The 14,532-nt window shown below is 40.8% G+C and overlaps 1 protein-coding gene across 5 annotated transcripts in view; it reads left to right on the top strand.

Moving 5' to 3' along the window:
* BMPR1B (bone morphogenetic protein receptor type 1B) overlaps positions 1–14,532 on the top strand; it is a 234,429-nt gene that overhangs the window by 192,917 nt on the left and 26,980 nt on the right. For 4 of the 5 annotated variants that reach the window (XM_042049635.1, XM_042049633.1, XM_042049634.1 and 1 more), the window contains one exon: positions 11,594–11,750. In XM_042049635.1, the coding sequence (XP_041905569.1) occupies positions 11,611–11,750 (140 nt within the window). In that variant the 5' untranslated portion in view covers positions 11,594–11,610. Of the gene's footprint in view, positions 1–1,017; positions 1,078–11,593; positions 11,751–14,532 lie in introns of those variants that run through there. The other variant, XM_042049636.1, reaches the window with a different exon arrangement.

Genomic DNA, 14,532 nt, shown 5'->3' with positions numbered 1-14,532 from the left:
TGTGGTTTTGTTTTTAAATAATACTGGTTTGTTTTATTTAAATATATGCAGGTCATAATTACAGAGAATTTTTAACAGTGGTTAGTCAACTTGTACAGCAAATACCAGGTTCATAAATTACTCTCAGTGGTTACGTACTCTACCTTGGAATGAAATTCTTGCTATTCTTCCATGATGGGACCAAATTTTAATGCTGTTTGATGCTGTTTTATCAAGTTTCCTATCCTTTTTTTTGCTTTGTTTGGGTTTGTTTTTTCCTGTTTGTTTATTTTTGTTTGTTTGTGTTTTGTTGGGTTTTTTGTTGTTGTTGTTTCTTGTTTTTGTTTTTTGTTTGTTTTAGTTTTGTGGGGGTGTTTTGTGTTTTTTTTGTGATGTGCTATGATAAAGCCAATGTATCCTGGTAGCAGTGTCATGACCTCTTTGCTGTCTTTTTCTCTGAAAAAAAAAATCCCAAATTGCTGGTTTCATGCCATTTCTTTTCATAGTCTGTTCTCAATTGGCATTTTTTGTACCAGGGGAAGCCTAAAACCCATTGAAACCTCCTTGTGATTGCTCTTATTGGCAAATACCTATTGAATTGGGTAAATGAGGGCCAGGCCATTGTGGTTTATCCTGTATCACAAGTAGTCACACTTTAAAGGGAGGTGAGGAGCAGAAGGCTCCAACTTCAGCGTGCATTTTATATACTGACCTTGGAAGGCATTGCCAACCATCTGCAAAGAGTTAGAAATTCTGTTTTGCTCAGGATCTTTGTTTGATTTGCAATTCCAGGATTTTCTTTTTCTTTCACCTTTTTACTGTCACATCCTATGTAGCCTGAATACTCCTTTGCGCCTGGCTGAAATAATATTGTTTGCCAGCTTACAATCAAAGCGAGCACGGAGGAAAACAGCTGAGCCGTATTAAGCAGAGGCAGTCTGGACTACATTTCTTTACTGCTGAATAACACGCCACAGGTGCAGGATTAGCCCGGCCTACGGTGCTGTGTTTGCTTAGCAGAGCCACCCTCTGCCTCCTCACATGACTCTCATCCTCGGGGAATCTGGCAGCGATGTAGCGAGCGCGCGGAAACTCGGTGTAAGTAGAAGGCTTTAGCTTTTCAGCTCACAAAGCACTTGTGCTTTCCCCCCTCATCCTTCCCTTTTTCTTCTTTTTACTTTCTTTTATTTTCTTTTTAATTTTTTTTTTTTTTTTTAAAGCCTGGTTTGAGCAGAGCACTAAAGAGACTGGGAAAAAAAAGTAAAACAGTGAAGTTCAGTGGGTTCTTCAGAAAGGTCAGAGAGGGACTGAAGGAAAAGCAGTGTTACTGGTGTGCTGGCAAGATGTGGGGCAGCAGGGAGCCAGCTGCTCGTGATGCACAGGGTCTTGTGTTTGCAGCTTTGGTTCCTGCAGGGACACACACACACACACACACTGGAGATTTCCTATTCATTTGCTCAGACTGGGGGTCAGAGTTTGTACGGTGTCAGGAGACTGATGCAAACCTTTAGGTGCACTTTGGTTGGTTTAGATTTAAGGAGAAGGGTGGTAGATTATCGAGAAAATACTGCAGATAAAAGATTTCCTGTTTTCCTTTTTGGTGAGAATTGAGGTAAAAAGAGATTTTTGGAAGAGCTAGTACCTGGAAATCAGCCTGATATTAAACTTAAAAAGATGTTTCACTTTTTCTCCTTTATATGAACCTTTGGATTTGAAGTTAATTTAAAAATAAATGTTTTGGCAGTACTAGGCTAATTTTGGTGCCAGGTTTACATTGTGGGCATAAATTTCAGAGGTGGGACTGGTTTTAGCCTTAGTGATAGTCACCCTTTTGTCTAACTTTAGAGGTAGTTTGGTGACATATAGTGCATGTGTATGTCAGTAACGCTTATTAAAATGCTGCATCTGTTCTGTACCTTTCAAATACTAGTTAATTGGAAAAGTAGCCAAATAATAAAAAAAAAATGTACTTTTTCTCCTACTCATTGCTGTTCATATCTGGCTGGGCGCTGGAAAAAAAAAAAACATTTTACATTTGACCAGAATTGTAGAGGAATCTGTAGAGAATGAAAGAAAGGTGGTCATGAATCTCTTGAAAACTTCTGGACAAGGAGAAAAGCACATGGGATACAAGTTTGCGAGGGTGTTTGCAGTTCACATTTCTTAGGCTTCGAGGTTGTGTATGAAGTGTAGTTGTGAGGATATATCTGTATGACGTTGGAAAAAAGCAAAGCAAGTAAAGCCAGTGGGGCTGAGGACTGGTTCCTCCTCTTCCAGAGGCCTGAGTGGGCAGGCAGGCATGGAAGCCTGTCAGTGGGCACTGGTTGATGGGCTGGGGGCAGTGGCAGTGGCATGGGCAGCATACAGCCCCTTCCTGCCCAGACACAAACTCTGGAGCATTCAGACAGGGAAATGCTTTTAGGCTTCTGGAAAACCATAGCGCTTATGTCTGTGGTCAAAATTCATTGCTGTTGTTCCGTGCATGCAATTAATTTTGGTTTGCAGTAGAGATGCTTTCCTCCCCCTCTAAATGGATTTGTTTGTTTTCTGTCAAAGTGAGTAAGTCAATGACACTTTCTGTTGCATTCGGCCATGTTTGCAGAAGATAAGGTTTGTCCCTCAGCCCTCGTTTATGAACACAAAGATCTTCTTCATCGCTTATGGTTTCCACACATGCATTTCAAATCCCTGCACAGCGTGTGTGGTGAGGCCAACAGTAGCAGCGGTCAGTTCAATGCAGTCCCTGCCTTGGCAGCCTAACAGGGCAGGAATTTATACTGTCACTTGTTCAGTTTCATAAAACTCTGCCGGTGACCTGTCAGGGCGGCATTTGCCTCCAGGCAGAAAAAATTCTTGCAGATCCTTTGAGCACTTCTTTCAGCAACAGTTAGTTGCTGAGAGTGTCGTAAACACGTGGGATTTTGGGAAGCAGATGGCATTAATCCATGAACATTATCAAAATATACTAGTTATTTTTTCAGACACCAAATAATCTGTCCTCTTGGAAGATAGACAGGCACTTGAGGAAAAGTTGGAATGAGAACTGATAGGAAGCATCATCATCGCCATGATTTGGGAAGCAAGATAAGCTAATCAATAAACCGAGTTTAAAGGAAGTTATATATGTATGGCCACGGAATTTTGAAAAAAAAACATTAAAAATATAGCATGCTTATACCATAACAACTATATGACAGGTCTCTTTTTGTGCATATCTACACTATTTAATTTATTCTTACGAGAAGAAAAAAGGGAATAATACCAATGTAGCAGACATTAGAAAGGAGTTGGTAATTTATGAAGTAGGTTGCTCTTTAGGCTGAGCTGGGGTTATGTCACGTTTACTCCTGAACAGACAAACCCAGTCAGTCTGAAGGGCACTAGCACCTCTGAATAGCATTGACATTGGTTTCTGCAAGCATGGCATGTGCACATGCTAATTATATTTTAAAATCCAGGTGCAGTCTTTGATCTTGGGGTGAGAATGGGTGGCTGATATTTTTATCTTCCAGGCACTATTTTTGTCTCAACTGCATGGTGCTCTTGTGTTTCGTCCCTTTTGGAAAGGGAGCAGGAGTGACAGTGATTTATTAAACATATCTAAGAGAGCCATGAGGTCAAAGCTGTCTCTTGCTCTTCCTTTTAAAGTCCATTGTCTGAATGCCTCAATCTCAATATCATCTGAAATGATAATAAGTAAAAATCTGCAGCTTGCCCAGTGCAATCTTTGCTGCCTTCCTAAAGATCAGATAGCAAAGCATGGATTAGTAGCAATGGTATCACACTGCATTGCTTCCCATCTGTGTGTTCTTTCCCCTGTTTCTGCTGTTCAGGAGAGTTTTCAAGATCACTTGTAGTGACATTTGTATAATCTCCTGGTGGTCACATTCGGTGTTTGCTGCTTGGAACTGCAAATGTGTGTGGTGATTTGCAGCTTAGAAACAGAAATAACTACCTTAGGACCTTAACAGCAATCTTCCTGTATTTTTTAAAAATAAATATTTTTTAAATGTAGAGTGTGGCACTGTTTGTTAATATCCAAATTGCCTGTTTGACATCTTTGTACCTTAACTTTCATCCTCTGTTTTGAGCACAATTTAACTTTAGTGAGTCTATGTTGACTACTCCTGATGACTTTTTTGTCGTCCGTCCATGCTGACAGAGATGGCCTCCAGAATGAGGTGCTCCATCATTCTCCTTTCACAAAATATTCTGACTTGGAAGGGATCCTCAAGGATCACCAAGTCCAACTCCTGAATGAATGGCCCATATGGGGACCAAACCCACTACCTTGGTGTTATTACTGTACTCTAACCAAGTGAGCTGATCTCAGCGATTAAGGTCAGGCTGACTGGCCAGTAGGTCCCTGGGTCCTCCTTCCTGCCCTGTTTGAAAACTGGAGTGAGATTTGCTTTTTTCTGGTTCTCATGCACCTCTCTGGATTGCCACAACCTTTCAAAGATAGTAATGAGTAGACTCATTCTGGTGTGTGCCAGCTCTCTCAGCACTCATGGATGCATCCTATTAGGGCCCATGGACTTAGGAATGTCACATTTGCCTAGGTGTTTTCTAACCCAATTCCATTTAAGGAATATCTTCCTTAAAGCATTCCTTCTGGGTCCGAGATTCCTGAGGGATAGTCTTGACACTAAAGACAGGTGCGAAGAAGGCATTCAGTATCTCTGCCTTCTCTGTGTCCAGAAGAATCAGTCATTCTCCCACTGGACTTTGGATCTTACCTTAGTATTTATGAAGTATTTGCATTTAATTGTTCAGTTTGATTACCTGCAATACTAACACATGCACCAAGCAGTAGTGCTTTTACACAAATACTTGCAGAATGTTTGTTCCTTTTGAATTGTACAACAACACACTATTCGGAATAGTGGTAGCTCCAACACATTTACCTTTGCTGTGTAAAATATGGCTCTTGAAAAGGGATTAAAAATAAAGAAAGAAAGTTAATATCTTGATGAGAATTATGTGAACTACCTGCTCATTCATCTTTGTAAATACTAAAAGCTCACATTTTAAAAGCTTTTATTTTGTCATGGAACATTTACAGATTGAGCCAAAGGATTGTAGAAGGTAGAATTAAGCGAGATATTTGACATAGCTGGGAAAACTATTTATTAACAGGGAATTACAGTGGGTAGGGATAGACTTTACTGAGTCCAAACTGACAGGATAAAACACTTTGCATGCACTTTCCTTTGGAAATTTTAAAGTTGCCTTTCTTTTCTGCTTTTTTTACATTGTGTTGGTATGTTGTCTCATGCTACGAAAAATGTGCCAACCAATTCCCATTTTCTTCCAAATGAAAAATATGTCTAAGATGAACTGTGGACATCAGAAATGAGAGGAAAATGGAGACAGCAAATTACATGTGCATTTTCCATGGGCTATGATGCCAAAGAAGCCTTTGTGATTTAAAGTTGTGAGTGGTATGGAATGGGTGTTAGTTTGGCGGGTCTTTTCTCAGTGGCTTTGTCACAGCTTTACATTACATGTTGAACTTTTTAGCTAATAATTCTGAAAAATAAAGACATAGTTTGAAGTGTTGCTGGGTGCGTGTAGCTGTGTTGGCACTCAGTGGCTATTCTGTGAATATGAACAGGAACAGTTTTTAAGTAAACTGCCTCAACGGGTTGTTTAAATGTACATTTTATTTTAAATCTTATTTTCATCATGAATAGAAGCAAAAGTGCCCCAAATTTTGAAATATACAGATGAGAAGGAGCAACTTGCAGATTCTCTGTATTTTGGTGTACAGAAAATCCAGGGCAGGTGGGAAATGGTGCAAATCATACATAGGCCCCACAATGTTACAGTTGTTTTGGTATTTCAGTTTATTACAGTGGATGTATATCAAGGTACAGCTATTTTCAAACACAGATTGATACCAGTCTCAGTTTGGGCTCACTAGTGCAATGTAGTCACACACTGAATAGCAAAGCATGTTGTTTTCGTTTTTTCTGGTGTATTAATGCCAGATTTTGTTTACTGTGGTTTTGGATCAAAAATATGAAGGTCTCAGCATCTGATACTTCCTTGAGCTTTATGGTAGCCTTGAATATCCAGCAGAGGGAAACTGTCATGGTCCAGTTTTCCTTCTCTGTTACATAATTATCACCACTAAAGAAGTGTTTTACTGTTACCTCTTGACTATTTTATACAGTAGATCAGGCTGAGTTAAGAGGTGTAATTTATTTCAAGTCCTTTAACCGTGCTGTATTTTCACTGCTGACTATTTGCCAAGAAATATCGCATGGAAATTCTTTTATCTGATGACTGTAAAGTACAGCGAGTTAGCAGTTTCTTACTTCCCCTTCTCCTAAAACAATCATGTTGATGGTATAACACTGGCCTGGTGGGAAGTCATCAGGCTGTGGTTTATGATATGGCATAGGAAACTCCAGCAGGGTGTTGCAAGTTAGTTTTGTATTTTAATAAAAGTCTGTTTTGAGGAAAGGCACACTATGTAGATCAGTGCAGGGCATAGATGGAGTCACCTTGTGGTTTAAAATTTCCATCTAACTATTTTATCACGTTGACTGATTTTCTTCTCAGGCTTGCGTTGTTTTGGTTTGTTTTCAGTTACTGTTAAGACACTTTTGTATGAATATCCTTAATTTCCTGTCTAAAGGAGCATTGAAACAGCTATTCCATAATGTGTAAAGCTTCCCAGGTGTGTGCCTTCTGTGAAGCAGTAAGCCTTGCTCCCAGTCAGTGGCCAGATGTTGTTATTGGACTGGGAAAATGTGAATGGATGGCATTGGACCAATCTGAGGCTTCAAATACCCTGTGTAGAAAGAGGAGTAAGCACAAAACTCCGATACTTTTTTTTTTTAATTGGTCCTTAGCATCCGTCTGGGGAAGGAGGAAATCTGACTTTTACTCCTGACAAACCCATGCAAGGTCATGAGAGATCTGCTTTTGTCACTGCATAGGCAGCACGTAAATCACACAGCTGTGGCACAGAAATCAATCTGTTAAGATAACTATTGCTGATTCTCCATCCTCCAGGAACAGAACGGCTTCAAATTCAAACAACAGAATACAGAGAAACAGAATAAAGAGCTTTTCACCTTCTGCATTACCAGACTTGTTGAATCAGAGTGGTGCCCAAAAGTCATTACCATCCCATGGCTGTGGGCCAGTGTGAAATGAGTTACTGGGCTTTATCCAGATTCTAGTGGAGAGATTTCTGTCCAAATCACATAACTATGGCTGCAGTTGGCAGTGGCTGAAGTACTTATTGGCAGCCATGGCAGAGAGCTTGAGGACTGAGTGTACACTGAGAGACTGGCTCTCTAGATCAGATGTTTTTTCTGCACCTATGTGAGTAAATGTAAAGCTTAAATAGGTGATTTTCCCTTTGTGTGCGAGGTCCCACTGTCTGCAGACCTGTCAAACTGTCAAGCAGCAACATTGTTTGAAACCAAGTTAGAATTTATCCTCATAGTTACTTCTTTGTCATTGTGGAGTGGGGATCTGTGATCGCTTCTCACACATTTAAAAAAAGGATAGCAGAACTAGCTGAAATACCATGAAAGGGTTTGCCACATGGCAAAGTATTTACTGCAAGTCTTAGTGCTCACAGATGGAAGAATATATCCAAGAAGTATTATTTGTTGACAATGGAGGTTAGTAGGGGTTTAAGCTAGACATTAACATTACCCTGGATGACCATGAGAATGACTTTCATTTTACAGCACTTCATTTTCCTTGTTTTCCTTCTCCTGGATTCAGGATCTTTGTAGATTTACCTTTCCATAAAGGAGCTCAAAGCATGGAGGGAGAGACACACTAACACATACGGAAAATACAAAGCAGTAACATGCTCCACACAGTCCCCATTCTCAGGCAGAGATTCATACAGAGACCATCACATCACAGTTTTCAGTGGTCCCAGTCCTAGAGAGGAAAATATTTCCCAAGAGCAGCACTCCAAAGAGACATCAAAGCCCTGGCGGCTGACTGCCAATCCTTGTACATGCTGGTGAATTTTAGTGGAAAAAGAGAGTTAAGCTGAGAAAATCAACTAAACTTGATGAAGGTGTACCAGTCTGATGGTGAACTTCAGGCTCTCAACTGCTTTGGTGAAGTCCCTGATGCAGTCAGTAAGTTTCTCAGCAGACTAAAATAACCTCATTTTTGATACCTGTGGTTTTCTGCAGTTCTCCCAAGCTGTACTCAGTGCATCAGGGATGGGAAGCTGACCATAAGCAGACTGCAACAGAACAGGCTACAGCAAAAAAGCATCCAAAGAAGCAGCCAAACTTAAATAGCCTGCAATCCCTTGCTTTCAAGGCTCTAGGAGAGCTTTCAAAACCCAAAGGGCTTCTAAACCCTAGACAGAGTCAGGGCTGCATGACCAACATGTGCTTGTTACAGAACAGCAGCAAATGCAAGATGAACAAGCTGTTCACCATCCCAAACTGTGCTTTTCACACCTGAAATCAGGAGGAACTTGTTGCCAAGCTGGAAAGCTCTTGTGAGTTCCTTCCTACATGTTTCATTTTGGGGAAGGGACTGCTGGAAAATCTTTGTGAGCTGAAGTCAAGCAGACACAGAAGTCAAGAGACCTTGTTGAAACTCAGCTCAGAGTAGGAGAAGAGTTCTTACATGCTCCATGGTTATCTGTTAGGTGAGACACCTGAATTTCAGAGGCAAAAGTTCTGCCCATCAATTTAGCTAGCAGCCAGGAAATGAAGGCATGAAAGGAGCAAGAGAATAGAGTGAGGAGAGTTTTACATTTTAGAAGACAGAAAAGAGCTTGATTTAAAATATCTTATTCCTGCATCTTAGTTTTATCTGATTTAAATTTGACGCTGAACTGCAATGATTTTGCACTAATTTTAACCCTGGGCATTAGATGAAAGCACAATCCTAGGCTACATTCCTAATTACAGCTTTTGGAGAGTGTAAATTTGAATGAGAGCCTATCTGTACTGTATTTTCTAAAAAAGTAAGCTACATCTCTAAATAGCCACCTGTGGTGCTTTGATGGTACTTCAGAGTTTTGATTCTAATTCAGCAACTTCCACCTGTCTTACTCTATCTGGGAGTACAGCCGGGTCTCTGGGTGTAAGCTGTTGTTGTTTAGGGCAGGTTTTGCAGAAGCTGTTCATGATCACATCCCTGAGTGATGTGGCACAGTCTGAATTGGGATATGACTGACTTATATGCTTGTTGGAAAAAGGAATGATCTATGATTGTATATACTACTAGGATGGTATTTAGCTGTCTAAATTTAGCATATTCAGGCACCATCAAATGTGTAATTAAACCTTTCCCCCTTTTTTTGTGCTAGGTGCAAGATGCTGTTGTCTTTACACTCCTTGTTGGGGAAAGATCGCTGCTGAAACTGCAAATAGCTTGTAAAAAGAGCCATGGACATGATGTACAGAGCAAATTATTACTCTCATGAGTTAGAAGTTCACTTGGTTGCCTCATGAGCTTGAAGTCTGAAAATTCTAGACAGGAACATTAATGGCTGAACATTCCCCATTCAATGGTAACAAAGTAATACAGACAAGAATTGCAAAAATTGCTGATTGAAAGAGAATTTACGTAATCCCTAATCCTGTGACCCAGGGAGCAAACATCTGTTGATATTACTTTGTTATACACAGGCTGTGTAATCATATTAGGAGAAATAAACAAAATTTCCTTTTTTCCCCCTTAATTTAAGCATCTACTGTACTAAGGTACAGCTGCAAGTACACAGCCACACATACACACAATGCATCTTGAATGAACTCATGCATTTAGTTCTAATTTTGCCAAATGTTAGTAGAAACAGTATGGGACTGACAGCCAGTTGTGTCATGAATCCAGTTTGTATCTTAATGCTGGGCACAAGGGTTACAAGCCCATAGTTTGTACATGTTTTGTAACTGGTGTTCTGGTTTGACTTTGGAAAGAGGTGAGCTAATCAAAAAGCCAGTCAGTTTCAGTGGGATACAGAGGTACTGAGCAAAGGTCAAGCTGTATGAGTTTTGTGTTTGATAGGAGTATTAGTCTGGCATGGTGAATGATTCTCTTTCATGTGTGTCACCTTAATATTATTAATACACCTCTTGTGCAAGGAATGTGCAAGGAGTGGAAGGGCTATGATGCGAAAAAAGCTAGCACTTCTCTAAATGCAGTGTTCTTATGTGTAAAGCCCCACTTCTCCCAGAGCTAACAAGTCACGCCTTTTTCCTGCCTTTGCTGGGGGTAAGCTTGCATACCCTCATGTTACACGGAAGAAAACTAAAGCCTGTCTGCGAGTTGTTCCCAGTGCCTGTCCGTGCCTATCCTGTGCTACCAGAGCTGGCACAGGCCAGGAGGGGTATGCAGCTGGAGGCATGATGTGCCCTGGTGGGTCCCATGAACCCAGGAGCCCAGACTGGGCATTTTCAGTCCTCTTAAAGGCAAGGACTGGTAGAACAGCCCAGTGCTTCCTCTAGCCTTACTGCTTCAGAGTCGTTCAGCCTCACTCTCACCTCAGTTGTTGATTGCCATCCAAGCCCTGAAGTGTAGCTACTTGTCCCCATCCCCTCTGCCTGTTGGCCCACCTTATCTCTTTGTAGGGAGCTAAAAAGGATAAATTTTTTTTGTCAGCTCCACAATATATGAGTCCTAATGATGGAGATTTGGGGAAATTTTAGAGTAAAGGGCAATCAAAATAATTATAATACCAATTGTTTCTAAAGACTTACCAGTAAATCAAGAACTTCAAGCCTGCTCTTCAACTACTCTGTTGGAGAAAGCTGCTTGTAAATGACTCTTTGGTAAGATTTCTTACAGGGAACCAAAAGGGAAATGGGGAACTGCCAGTTGAAGCTTTTCATGCTAATCTCATTTTTGTCTTTGAGGCTTAAAACATTCACAAGGACTGAAAGCTGGTATTTATGAGTAAAGCTGGGGGGAGGAGGTTGCTTAAACAACTCCTAGCCTATCACCAGCATGTCCAGCTGTACTCCACCAGCTCCATGGAGATTCAGTACTCTGATATTTTTAGAAATAGTCATCTCTATATATTTCAGCATTGTTCATTCTAAACCACATTCTTGTCCTTTACTTTGTTTATAGACTTTTCTTTTACAGAAATTAGCTCTTTCCCTTGTTTTCCAAGCAGTGCTTTTGCAATTCAGTGACAGAACGTGCTGCTGAACTTGAAAGAACATCACTTTCTGTTAAGTCTTTGTTAAATTGGATGCCCATGTTCTGTTCTGCCTGGAGTACCATAAATCCCATTGATTTTAATGGGGTTCAGTGGCTACAGATCTGTGCCAAGTGCTGTAGAGATAAAGAAAGCTCAGAGGTGTAACCAAGGATTTGACCTGTGTAATGCAACAGAAGAAAAGCTGTGAGTACTGTGCAATATATAATAATAAAAGCAAAATATATCTCTTGGCAGTGGCAGAACTTGAACATCAGCACCTTTGATCTAGTACCACCGAGGTCCAATGAGCCTCAAACATGGTGACCATTTCAAACTACAGAAAAGGACTCTGTAGTGAACACTCAACTCAAATAACTTTCTTAAATTTTGATGGGTAGAAGTAGTTTAAAGCCTTCATTTCAAGTCTTGCAATGCTTTTTTTTTCTTCCTCTCTTACAGCCAATTTTCTAGACAAAATGCCCTTGCGAAGTTCTGGCAAGCTGAGCATGGAGAGCAGAAAAGATGGTGAGAGTACGGCCCCTGCTCCTCCCCAGAAGAAGCTGTCCTGCCAGTGCCACCACCACTGCCCCGAGGACTCAGTCAACAGTACCTGCAGGTTTGTGGGATATCTGGTGATGAAACATGGGAAAATGTATTTGTGGTAGCTCAGCAATCCCAAGCTGGGTGTCGCAGGTTTTGTTTAAGCAGTAATATGTAAGTGAGTTGGTTTTCACTGTGTCTGAAAATCAGAAGTAAATTTTACCTAGATATCAGCTACATGGTTGTTTGTTGGGGTTTTTTTGTTTGGTTGTTTTTGTTAGGGTATATACATATTTATTATTTTAGATAATACTTGTTTTAATGCATTGCATATGAAATATTCTGAAGGTCGAACTTTGTTTTTAAAGGTGCATGCATTTAATGAGAGGACACTTAATGGAGATATATTGAAATGTCAGTAAATGCTTATAAATTTATAATCAGTCTCAATAGAACACTATTTATAAGAACCCTGGTCTGTCTTTGTGTCTGCAACAGCTGTATCTGTAGGTTCTGAAGGCTCTGGGTTTTTTTTTTTTTTGTTTCTGTGCTGAAAGGAAAACTATCTTGAGGTGAACTGTTGAGTGTTTTAATCTACTCGCTCTAGCCTTCTGTTTGATTTCATTCTTAGAGTACTACAGATTTCTCATTTGGGTTGGATTCTGCTTCCTCAGGACCTTTTGGCTCCCTGGGGGAGAGGCAGGTTCAGATGTGCACAAGCTCTTTGAAGGCTCTGCACTGGCTGAAGCAAGCTGAGGTGACTGAGGGTACCTGTGGTGGGACCAAGCTGCTGTTGCCCTACCCAAAAGCAGCTCCTGCTGGACACATACAACTGCTGTTGAATGAAGGTTGAATGAAGGTTCAGTGAACCTCTGTCTTGGCTTGAGATGCAGGTAGAGTTTGTTTTAGCTGCAGCAAAGTTGGGCTGAGCTCTTCGTGCTCCATATGAGGAATTTAAACTTCTCTGCTTAGCTGGAGCAGGTGTGATACTGGAGATACCAACTATCAGCTCATAGCCTGGTGGAGCTGTGAGAGTCAGAGAAGCATCGAAGCAGGGCACAGATTGAGCCCAGCTGGAGATGCAGAGCTGTTTGAGGTGAGATAGTCAAACACTGTGTCAGCTCTTCAAGGCAGCATATTTAAAAGATAAATGGGGAGGTCTAAGGTTGCTGAAGATACCGACTGCTTTGTTGGATTTTTGAGTGTAGTTTTACAGCCTGACTTAATTCTTCTCAGCCTGCAGTTTCCCACTAAAATGTATCAGAGTTTTGGTGACAGCTGTAAATACCATTTCCCCTTTCTAACCTCTTCCTACAAACCCATGCTCCAGCCAGGAGTTAGACCTAACTGCTCTCACACGGCAGTCAGTTTGAAAGCTATAAAACCCCACTCTGATATCAATTTGCAGATCCCCCACAGTGTAAATCAGCTGTTTCCTCTTCCTGCCCAGCAAGAGTCACAGCTTTCATGTGCTGTCTCACACACGCAGCAACAGGGAAGTTGCAGATGACTTTTAAATCCATGAATTAGGAAGCACAAAGGGATCAATGTTAAGGAACCAGCTGAACAAGGTTTATACCCCAGCTGGGTTGGCCTGCTGTTGCACATCGCTTTGTAGGTATCCTTGACATTAAGTATTTTTCATGGAACTAAGAGTAAATGTCCTGTTAGAATGGATTTGTGCATTTTCCCTCACTGCAGTACTTTAAGGAAGCTCTCTTCAGAGTCCCCCTTGTGGTGTCAAATGTCAAACTTTTTTTTAGGTGTTAATGCCCAAGGATGGGCAGTTAAGTGGCAATAAAGCACAAAATTGTAACCCCTTTTGTCTTCAAATCTTTGAAGACTTCAGGCTTGAATGTTCTTCTTTGGTGACAGAATTATTTTTTCCAATTTAGACATCAAAATAATAGTTAAAGCTGGAATTTACCCCAAATATTAATCCCTTTTCTGTCCAGTCAGAAGTTTCCTGGAACAGTCAGGAGACTTGCTTTAGATCAACTCCTCTTTCCTGCCCTGTGCTCTCACCTGAGTAGTACCCACCTTGCCACTTGCCCAGTGAGCAACAGCATAAATTAAAAATTGCTGAGGAGTTTGGAGTAATATAAAACAAATTAAATTAGTTTAAATGCGTTGCCTTCATGGCTTGTCAGCAGTAATCCTGTTCATGATGGTGATCATTGCTATGGCTCCCACTGCCTTGGCGTGAGAGCTGCAGTGAGGTGTGAAGGACCCCTTGTTTTCCCTGCATCTGTTTAACTGTTAGGGTAACCATTCCTTTCTTAAATTCCCTTCTACCCAGCTGGAATTATGGATGACAGAGAAAATAGGATCCTGAGTTTACTGTTGGGAAAGAGTGGTTATTAGGTGTCTGGTTAGCTGCTTATTACATATCTGGTTAGTTGGCTGGGTAGAGACCAAGTTTCAAAAGATTTGAGCACAACCAACCAGGCTGGGAGGGATTATTCACTTCCCCTGAGTTTTGGGATCATCCTACTAGTCAGGCAGTAACTTTCGTATTTTATCCTGTGTGAATGACTGTTGGCACAATTTTAAAGCACTTGGGGAATCACTGAGCCTCACTATAAAGGAAGTTTCTTCATTTTGAAGTTCAAGAAGTATTAATTGCAGTGTTTGTCTGAAGAATAAATTGACTGCTTCAGATTAAAAGTTATTGCATTAATTATCTGCTTGCCTCAAATGTAGCCACTAAAAGCCTTTTGCATTTTATATTTCTAAGAAAAATTTAAAAATCAAACCTCTTGTCAATCTGTTGTGCTTTGGGCTGTGCTTGGACCTTCAAAGTTTGGCCTGCCGGCCCAACAGGAATAAGCCAGTGTGTTTTAGGGCACCCAAGGGCC

Source organism: Corvus kubaryi, unplaced genomic scaffold, assembly GCF_017639235.1.
Source record: "Corvus kubaryi isolate FWS band 111438036 unplaced genomic scaffold, C.kubaryi_AGA036_p1.0 71, whole genome shotgun sequence".
NCBI classification, from domain to species: Eukaryota; Metazoa; Chordata; class Aves; order Passeriformes; family Corvidae; genus Corvus; species Corvus kubaryi.
Note: the sequence above shows the minus strand (reverse complement) of the source record. Positions and strands in the feature narration are given on the sequence as shown.